Consider the following 11,002-nt stretch of genomic DNA (forward strand, 5'->3'; position numbering starts at 1 on the left):
AAGAATAAATATATACAGGCATTTGATTCAACTTCCATACAACAACTCCAGAGCTCTCCGTCTCTTTCAGCAACTTTTCATTGAGATAGAGTTTAGTGTGGAGAGTAGTTTGAAAATAGTGCGCTTTGTGGTGTGACGAGAAAAGCCAGAATTCCTTTTCCAAAACTGGCAAAAAGGATAAATTTCTGCTACAATCTCGTCATCCGACATATTCTGGTGAGTTTTGTGCGGTGAAAAGCAGATTGTTCAGTGAAAATGTGCTAAAAAGCCCGTGAAAGACCCACAAAAACCAAATGGTCACACCCATTTTCCCAACCACCCAATTGTCGAAACTTCCATTGAATCTTTTGTGAAATTTCTGTACACTAATTTCCAATTAATTGCTTCTGAAATGATATAAATTCTCTTCCAAATCGCAATTTAGGTAATCTGAATTTCCTTTCAAATAGGGAAACTTTTAATTTTGTGAAGGGAAAAAACGCTTTAGGTTGAGTACGCGTGAAAAGTAAGGTGTCTAGATGAATCTTTCAAAAGGCACGCGGTTCTAGTTGAAACCAGTTTCACGCGTCTTACAATTCTTATCCTCAATAAATGCAGATGGAATAAATTCCAGATCCATTTAACCCATTTAACCAAAAAAACATCAGGGAATTGTTTGTACAATGCAAATATCTTTGATATGGAAGTATAGAGAGCGACAGTGAATGAGTCAGTTATGATTTATTTTAATTATAATGAATTAATTTCCCCACCAATAGCGCTTGATTGTTGTTAACAAATCATTGAAATCTCAGAGCGAAGTACATGAGGGAATTTATCAATCAATGGTGAGTAGGGGAGACTGGGGCAAAACTTGCCAAAATGCATATTTAATTCTTTCACGAGCTTTGAGAAAACTTAAACGTTTTATAATGAGCATATGTATATTCTTATAGTAAATTTACTGCTCTACAACATTGCCGAAGACTATTTTCCTCTATCTCGAAAGAAATGTGATTTTCGAATCATTTTCTAAAAGTCGATTTTGTTGAGATTCTCAAAAATGCTGAGGCAAATTTTGTCAGTCTTCGGAAAATTTGTGACGTTTTACTCTCGCAAACGTTAAAAATATCAAATAGACATATTTTTATAGGAAATTTATTCCTCGACAACTTAAGATTTTGCCAGGGGTCAGTTCTCCATTTCGGATATTCCGATGCATCCAGGCCACCAATTGGGCCCCTTATTCTTCCCCACTCCTATTCTATCTTATCCCCCCCGATACGGGTAGCCGCTCTATATCACAGCTCTGTGAGCAGTCAGTGCCGTTACTATATCACAGCATACCTTCTCGGTGTGTGTTTGGGATCAGTGACAGCGAATATTTGTATCGACTGAAGTACCGCTTTCATGTCGAAACTCGTTCTCGTACCAGCCTCTATTGTTTAGGTTTAGGCGGTTCACTTTTTTGTCAATATGCACCATTGACATAACTATTCATTCATTTACTGGACGAATTCAAAGCCGATATGGCATGAGAAATCTTTTTCTGCTGCTGCTCAGCTTTGAACTCAAGACCTCGCGTCGCAGTCATAGAGCTATTACTCTATCCACTGACCCACTCGAGGCTCCTTTTAAATCATTCTTCCTCGACAACTTTGACGAAGATAATTTTTCTCTAACTTAACGAGAAATGTGCTTAAATTGAGCTAATCAGTATTGATATTTTCTATAAGCCAAATTTTCCAAAAATAGGGCTCAAAATTTCATCATTTTTTTATTTTACATAATCCTTCCTCGAATCCCTTGAAACTTTGTAAGTTTAAGAAGGTTCATGAAGGCTATCTATAATAAAAATTTCAAGCCTCAATCTCTTTTATTTTAGAATATAGTGAATATTGAAATTTTCGTTTTGACAAATTTTGCCCCAGTCTCCCCTATATTGATAAAGCTTACCAAGCTAAAAATTCAATTAACCCATTCCTTACCATGGTATTATACATCATACGCACATTGAGTGATTTTAGATGATTTATTCCTGGACAATTTTCATCCGAATTGCTGCCGGGAATGGATTTTTAGTAACTTTAGTTCTTCAATTGGTTTTCGGAAACTTCGTATTTTACATGTTCGTATTGCACATTTCGTATTACGGAAACTTCGTATTCTAGTACATTTCATATTTTACCATTTCGTATTTCACATTTCGTATTTCACATTTCGTCTGTCACACATTTTGTACAAAACTTGAACATTTCGTCTGCGATACATTTTACACAATCATATCAACCAATAAAATAATAGAATTGCAGTTTTATGGGATTAAGGGCATTATACGCCTCGGGTCTGTGTTTAAACTTCAAGCTCTAATTATCAGTATTGCCAGTATTGCCTCTTTGTAGTAAACGAAAATTTTCTGTGCTTTGCGAAGTTATCAGTAGCTCCTGTTAGGGCAAAGGGAAATTTTCTGTGATTCGCGAAGTTATCAATAGCGCCTGTTCAATTTTTGTAGAAAATGTATGAAAGACGAAATGTGAAATACGAAATGGTAAAATACGAAATGTACTAGAATACGAACTTTCCGCAATACGAACATGTAAAATACAAATGTAAAACTAAAACATGTAAATACGAACATGTAAAATAGATAAAAAAAATATATTTTCAAAAAATTCATGTATTAATCTGTAGAATAGGAAACTATTCCCAAAATATGAACATTCGATCTAAAGTATTTCTGGTACATTGACTGAATGGGTTAAGAAAAATAGAATGGTAATACGGGAAGATTATATAAAATTTTGTTCATATAACACGCATCCAAAACTAATTTTAAATTACTTTTTCTTCACGATCTACGGGGAAACGGAAACTAATTTTCAATATTATAAGGAATTCCAATATAAAATCTCTAATACAATCACTTGTCTTATTTAAGGACGATTGCCCAGTCAACGTAAAGAAAATTATGCTTTCTCAATGCAGAAAAAAATAGTATTATAAGAAGTAAAGGGATGGCAAAACGTCTTATACTGTGTGAGAAATGTTCGAACTCGTGACTTAAATGCCACCTCAAAAATACTTTTGCATCATTTTCCATTTACCGGTTCCCAATCGATTTGAACCGATTCATAAATCACTCAACAGATCCCCCAAATTAGTTAGCTGAGAATCTCTGCTTTTGTGATCCTAGGTGAAATCCGACCTCGAAAATTTTGAATTTTCACGTTTTTATACTCATAGACTACGAATATTATATATGCGCTATAAATCAATTTTCGTGGATGGTCCGTCCCGTCCGGCCGTCGTATAACCACTTCTGGAGAGGGAACGGAAAGAGATATCTAAGCGGTTTTCCGCAAAGGTTAAATGTTGATGAGTGGCTAGACGCTAGAAGTAAAGCGATATCACATTCATCCCCCGACCCCTTCCGCCATTTCGGAATAACCCCAAATTTTTATTTTTCAAAACTCAACCCATATGGCATAGATTGATCTCAAATTTTAGTGTGTTATAGCTGGGCCTAAGAGCTTTTGATTAAAAAACAAAAAACATGAAACCCCCGCGAACCCTCTGACCACAGTTGTAATGGTTCAATCAAAAATTTAATTTTAAAATGGTTATGTCTCCGATTCTATTCTAAGAACTTGAAAAATTTTGGTGTTTTGGAAAGCTCTCGTGGAATAGTACAATCATTTTGATACCTTCATCCGATTTAATCGAAGTTCGAATCAATCAAAAAATCTATTTTTGAAAATTCGATGTCGAATATTTCGAAAACTAGACTATTGTTTATCTTTAAATTTTAGTATGTTGTAGTTGTATAGTTGAGTACGAGAGTTCTATAGAGTAATGTACCCTGACCCTTACTATAACGAAAATAACCGAACTTTAGGAACTTTTTTTTTCCATTTGTTAGTCTTCTGTACTCAAACTGTTTGAAATAGAAAATGACCAGTGATAAGCCCAGATAAACTTATGGTAGCTGAGATTCTTTAGCAAACTATTCGCAGCGGTAGAAACAAATAAAATTGGCTGGACACAATTCTTTACCCCCAAAATACAATTCAAAATCGATTTTGTTTAGGTATTTAGAGTTGCAAGAACATAGAGTTGCACACATTTATTAATATATGTATAGTCCTACTATGTACCTTGTGTATATGGGCATGAGAAAATAAAACAATTCAAAAATTCAATTCAATAGCCTGTAAAGAATCTCAGCTACCATAATCTTATCTGGGCTTATCACTGGTTTTTAAGAGTAATACAATTTATTTTCTGACAAAAATTAATCAGCGATTCATTACTGGTTCACAATTGATTTATAAATAACTCAAAATATTGCTCATAATAACTTAGGAATGTTATAAATGTATTTCGGATAAAAATTAGTTATATCGATTATGAACCGATTTATAATTTTCCTTTATAACAATTCTTGATTTTCAAGCAATAATAAACAGAAGGAAATTCCACTGTGAATTGTGTTTGTGGGCAACTATAGCAACGCATTTTCAAGTGTCTCAACACCTTACCAAAAACTGACGCCTAAATGTATCACGAATTAACAATTTTCTTAACTTCACTCTTTTAGACATTTCCTATCTACATACGTTTGGAGTGAGATGAATAATATATTTTTCGTGTGAATGAAAAAAAAACACACAGAAGCGCTAAAAGGTTGTCTGAGAAGAGAGAGAGAGAGGATACCATGTCAACTATTGAAGAACGAACTGCCTATTTGGACAATCCGTTCTTCACCAAACATTTATACGGTAATTTCTCACCATTCTACGTGACCATCGGGATTTGCACTCTCCTGGGTGTTGTTCTTTTTGTCCTCAACATTATTTTTGGTTGCTGTTCGCGCCATCGCGACTACTGGCAGGATCGACACACAGGAAATCGGTGGTTAATCTCTATTTGGTCAGCAACACCACACAAACAGCCTCCGTTGGATCTTACGGAATTGAAAGACGAAGAGGCTTTTCATCCTTACAGAATCACAGTAAGTTAAAGCATTTTTATTTTATTCAGTCTTTGTTTCAATTCTATTTTTGATACAGAAAAATTTTCATTTTAAAAATGTCTATTTGTATTTAACAAAAAATGCCCAAATAATTATTATAGCAGCTGAGATTTTTTACAGGGGACCTTGGAGTGCTTGTAGTGTAACTCGGAAAGCGTGAAAATTCTTTAATTTATTCGTGAAATTTTAGGGATAAACGCTTGCGTCGCGCAAACTGTTATCAACAGGCGAAACGGATAAAATTGATTCGACGCGAATTTTTAGCCCCAAAACTTAACTCATAAACGAATTTTCACGCATAAAGAGTTGCAAGCACCCGGATTTACAAGCACTGAGGTCCTCTTATCTGACCTTATGACTGGTCACTTTCTATTACAAATAGTTTGAGTACAGAAGGCCAACTAAAACAAGGAAAATTCATTAAAATCAGTCAAGTAACATTAAAGATAGAGTCCAGTCGATTCCGTTATAGTAAGGGTTTGGGTACAGTTGGGTGGATCAGAAACGGATGGGACCCATCGTTAGAAAGATCTTGATCTCAGATAGAATTATATACTAAAATTTCATCGAAATCATTCCACAAACACCGAAAATACGTCCGGTCAAGATATTTTTGGTTCAGGAAACATCGAGGAAGGAGCGTGACCCACCGTTGGAAAGGTCTCACTACAATATACTAAAATTTTAAGAAAAAAACATAGTCTAGTTTTCGAAATTGTTGATAATTGTTTCTTTTTTTTCAAATAAAGTATTGATTTAAACATATACGGATATTGTAAAAGTTCTAATTGTTCAAAAAACGATTAGAAAAAAAGTAATAAGCCCAGATAAATTTTCCTTACAGGCGACCTCGAAATGCGTATAATTTGAGGTGTTTGGAATCTATAATTCATACAAATTCGACTGTGCATTGGATCTTGGAATTAAGTAAGAATAGCGTCAAGAAAACTATTTTTGGCGACAGAAAGAGATAAAATGGTTCATCGCGATTTTTTACCGACAAAATCCAACTAACCGCCGAACTTGTACAGATTCTAAGTTGCAAACACCCCGAATTGCAGTCATTACGAGGTCATCTGTAAAGAATCTCAGCTACCATAAGCTTATCTATCTGGACTTATCACTGGTCATTTTCTATTTTAAATTGTTTAAGCACAGGAAACCAATAAAATAAAAAAAAACTCATTGAAATCGGTTGATTGAAATTGAGTCCGGTCGACTTCGGTATAGTAAGACCGTCTTCAGACTAGAGGTTTAGCCCAGTTCCGGAGAGTCTCAAGACCTTAAACAGCAACCGATTTTATTGATTTTTCAAAATGTAATAGGTCATTTGCCCTTAATAATCCAATCCTAAGTCAAAATTTTCCAAAAAATCTTGACTGATAAGATATTAGAGAAGTTAAGCCATATGGCTAAGCCTTAGGTTTGAAGCCCGTATAAGGGTCGGGGTACAGTAGTGGGGTGGACTATGGACAGATGGTACTCATCATTAGAAAGATCTCGATCGCTGATTCAATATACTAAAATTTCATCGAAATCGCTTCATAACCACCGAAAATACAGTCAGGTCAAGACATTTTTTTATAGCTCAGGTCAGGGAACATCAAAGGAGTAGTGTGACCCACCATTGGAAAAGAATCGACCTAAGCTACAATATACTAAAATTTGAAGAAAAAGCATAATCTAGTTTTTGGAATATTGGACATCGTATTTTCGAAAATCCATTTGTCGATTAATCAGACCGTTAATTAAATCGAAAGAAGTAGCATTTCACGAGAGCTTTCCACATCATCAAAATTTTTGATATTCTGACTAATAATAAAACCGCAGATATGCCCATTTTAAAATTTATTTTTTGACCCTTTAGCTCAGAGAGGTCAGGGGGACTTTTATCGTAAGCTCTTAGGCTCAGGTACAACATACTAAAATTTGAGATCGAGCTATGCTGTATAGAGGGGCTGGGTAAGTGAGAAAACAAAATTTGGGGATATACAAAAATGACGGAAGCTGGATGTGGGAGGGTGGCTCTGACCACGAAAATCGATTTTAGGACATTATCATTTTCTTGATCTATAGAGGTGTCAAAATGTATGAATCCAAAATTTGGGCGCGATCTGACAAGGTCGCATTTCATCTTGGATTACAGAATATTTGTCTTTGCAAATTACAAAAAGACTGAGACAAATTTATAAGTTGGAAGTTTGGAAGTTAATGGCTAATTAAGCCACAAGTAAAATGTTTTTATAAAGCAGTACCATACTTAATTTAGTTACTTATACTTTATGCAACAAAATCTTCTATGTGGTTAGGCTACAGAAAAAGAGAATTAAAAATCAATTTTTTTTTGAGAATTGTAAAATTTATTCCACTTCTTACCTAAATAAAGGAATTAGACCCAATATAAAGCGATTGATTTTATTTATTGTTGAGATTAGAAAATTTAGTAAATTCTATTCATGAATAATTTGAAAATGTTAAATCCAGAAACTCTGTCCGTCAGAATATCACTTTCAAATATAATTATAAATACTATATTTTTAGAGTAATGTTTAAATTTTAAAGGAATATGAAATTTTAAAGTAATTTTTAATAAAGTAAAATAATAAGGAACATTTTTTGATGAACTTACTCAGAAAAGAAACAGATAATCCTAACCGGGTTAATGCACCAAGTTGCAATTTTCATACGATATATAACCTTTGCCGAAAACCGCAAGTCGATATCTCTCTTAGTTTAGGAGCTATTAATCTCCAGACCGGACGGACGGACGGGAACGTAACTTAGCCACCCATATATTCGTGATCATTAAGTGATGAAACACATTTTGGATAAATTTGAGCTCGATCGGACGACATGAAATTTTGTTAGGATTATATATAAGTAGGTGAGATTATTAAGAATCTCACCCTAACCCTAGGATGATTAACTAACGGATGGAGCATTTTAATTCACAAATGGTATATTTTTCTTAAATTCTTTATAATTTTATTTATTTAAATTTTTTATAATTTTCAGATCCCACAAAAATAAATAAAACACGAAATTGTAGCCACATATACGGAGAATATATTTTTAATGAATTTAAAATTTTACTGATGTTACAGATAGAAAATTTGTCAGAAAAATTCAAAAAATTGCGAATTTTACGTGTTTTTCATAAAGGTTTTAGGAACTATTATCCTCGTGCAATCATTATAAATTTTGTGCTAATAACATTAACATTAGATACTTGTTCATTTGATAAAAGTTTTAAAATGATTGCATTTGGTTTTATACCAAAACTAAAAAACCACTTAAGAAAGAATATACCATATTTTTGTACGGAAAATATATGAGAATGCTCTGCCCTGATCTCACCTAATATAGAAGCTTTTAGTTTAGGTAAACAGCGAACGTGAGGTACGGGTGGGTTTCGGGGTCGGTATTTAGATAAATTCTCTAAAAAATTACGAACGATTATTAAGATTGATAAATAATTACAAATAATTTCTCTCAAAATTACAAAAATCAATACTTCTTAGTGATCGTGTTTATTATCCAAAGAATCTGTCTAGCAGCCACTCTGAAAATTTCAAGTCAAATTTCAAGTATTGCACTACATTTTTATATTTAAAATTGAAATAAAACATATTTTTATATTCCTCGCACATTTAAGAACCCCTGAAAATTTCGCGTTAAGGGGGTAAGCGGGTTTGAAGGCTTCAAAAAATCGAAGATTTTAATTTGCTTATTAAATAGGATAATAAGTGAAGAACATTTTCTGAAAATCTCAAGTCAATCGGAGTAAAACTCTGGGAGCTAGAGCAGTTTTAGTTATGCATTACGCTCGCTCGCGCATATTGTTGTAAAACTTTAAACGCGTTTGATATTGATTTTGACGTATTTTATAGTATAAAACATGAAAAAGTGGCTGAAAATTATCCCTTTTTTGAAAAAGTTGTGCCAAAAATCGAAAAAAAATTTTTTAAAAATCCTACTGTTAAGCACGAGCTACATTCATATCCTAAAAGAAAATACTAGTTTTATGAATTTAAGATGAAGCTGCTAGAAAAAAACGTGACAACGGAAAAAAATGAGGGTGTTATCATGTTATCATACCATTTCAAAACGGATCAATTTTGAAAATTTTTCGGTGAAATTATCTGCCAAGACCTGCTCTATCAGATAGACGAAAATCTGAATTTACGAAATTTCATAGTTTAAAAATAAAAAATGGACAAAATTAAATTGTTTTCTCATGTCAAACCCGCTGATCCCCTTAATTCATTAGCCATTCATTAAAAAATCATACAAAAACCTTGAACTTTAGGCATACAACCAGATATTACCTTTTAAATCCCTTAAATCATGTCCAACTCGCATTGGATCGGTAAAACGATTTTATTATATTTAGTTATAGACACGTTTAAATCTAATTTATGAATCGAATAAAACGATTGTGATTTGGGAAGATGCAAAAATAAAAAAAATTAAAAAAATACATTGAAAATATCGGCAAAATCTTAATGTTTCATTTTCTTGTCAAACTTACTTGTGCAGGGTGAGGAAGTTGAACATTCAGAGTACATTGCCACTCATCATCGTCCTCACTACGAAAGTCGTCATCTGCACCCAAGCCATCGTCAGGAAGAGTACGTGGAACTGCACAAGCGAGAGAGTGACATTTGAAAACGAAAGATGGTATTCATAACTTTGTACCCAGCAGTGGCCATGCTAGCCATGTTTATCGTCTTGATCATCATGGTGATTCTTCGTCATGGAGAGCGTCTCTGCAATCTGCGTCATCACGCTCTTCCGGACGACAGAGAGTTGGGCGAAATGGCCTATGAGCAGCGCATTAGCGTTGCCTGATCATCCTCCACATTTCGCAAGGAATTGTTGAAATCTCTGACATTCTTCAAATCCGTCCTTTCTTGGAGTCTGATTTTTCGCACCATTTTTTAAACAAACAGACCGTAGATTTAACACAGTGTTCATCTTAAGTAGATTTTTATAAAGAAAATTTTTGAGGGAACTTATTGAAAGATCCCAGATATGGAATTCTTTTTTCGAATAAATAAAATCTAAATATTGAACTTGTCAATTATGAAGACGCAAAGATTGCACCGAATCAGATCGGACTCTTTTAGACTTTCCAAGGTTAGATGTAAGACTTATCATTGATTATGTTTACCCGTTTCATTTTTATTGTTGATTTACGGTTCGCCATAAGTGTCTCGTCCTTAAAGGGTTAAAAAACGATTATAAATCGGTAAATTGGAAAGATGAAAAATTTAAAATAATTACTTTGAAAATATTAGGAAAATTTTAATGCTTTTGTTTTATTCGCAAACTTACTTGTGCTTATTCAGGGTGAGGAAGTTGAGCACTCAGAGTACGTTATCAGCTGTCATCGTTCTCATTACGAAAGACATCATTTGCATCCCAGCCATTGCCAAGAAGATTACGTGGAACTGCGCAAATGAAAGACCGATATTTAAAAATAAAAGACGATTTTTATCACTTCATAAGCCAAAGTAGTAATACTGACCATATTCCTGACCTGACCAACATGGTGTAATCTTCCGTTACAGGGAGGACACCACTGCCATCTCCGCCATTACGCTGTTCCGGACGTCAGAGAATTAAGTGAAATGGCGTATGATCAACGCCTATTATAGACTTAAGCGTTGCCTGATCAGCCTCCACATCTTACGGATAATTATCTAGATTTCCGACATTCTAGAAATTCGTTCATTCTTGGAGTCCCGGCTCTGGCTGTTTTTTTTCCATCCTACCAAGCAGAAGAAGCAGCCTTGTATGCAATTTTGACATGGACTCTGTACTCTTGAAAAACCAGAGCTCGAAATTCTTGCTGAAATCTTGTTTTTTTCCAAGATAATGAGCTGATCCCGCTGATCCACTACAAATATAGGATTGCTCAAGAGATGCTTAAATGTCTCAGGCGGAGAGGCTGTTAAATCATTCATGACAGTATTTGGTAAACCCATC

General features: G+C 34.2%; 2 protein-coding genes across 4 annotated transcripts in view; one reads left to right on the plus strand and one right to left on the minus strand.

Moving 5' to 3' along the window:
• The window catches only part of LOC129800896 (uncharacterized), a 103,177-nt gene extending 93,569 nt beyond the window's left edge, over positions 1 to 9,608 (minus strand). For 2 of the 3 annotated variants that reach the window (XM_055845632.1, XM_055845630.1), the window contains exon 1: positions 9,543 to 9,608. The gene's annotated coding sequence lies outside the window, so the exon portion shown is untranslated. The remainder of the gene's footprint in view (positions 1 to 9,542) is intronic. The other variant, XM_055845629.1, reaches the window with a different exon arrangement.
• On the plus strand, positions 20 to 10,086 carry LOC129800897 (uncharacterized). Its single transcript, XM_055845633.1, has 3 exons — positions 20 to 216; positions 4,577 to 4,990; positions 9,551 to 10,086. Exons 2-3 carry the CDS (start codon positions 4,694 to 4,696, stop codon positions 9,677 to 9,679), a joined length of 426 nt encoding a protein of 141 aa, XP_055701608.1. The 5' UTR covers positions 20 to 216; positions 4,577 to 4,693; the 3' UTR covers positions 9,680 to 10,086.
• Positions 10,087 to 11,002: the final 916 nt, after the last annotated feature.

This window comes from Phlebotomus papatasi, chromosome 2, assembly GCF_024763615.1.
Source record: "Phlebotomus papatasi isolate M1 chromosome 2, Ppap_2.1, whole genome shotgun sequence".
Taxonomy (NCBI): Eukaryota; Metazoa; Arthropoda; class Insecta; order Diptera; family Psychodidae; genus Phlebotomus; species Phlebotomus papatasi.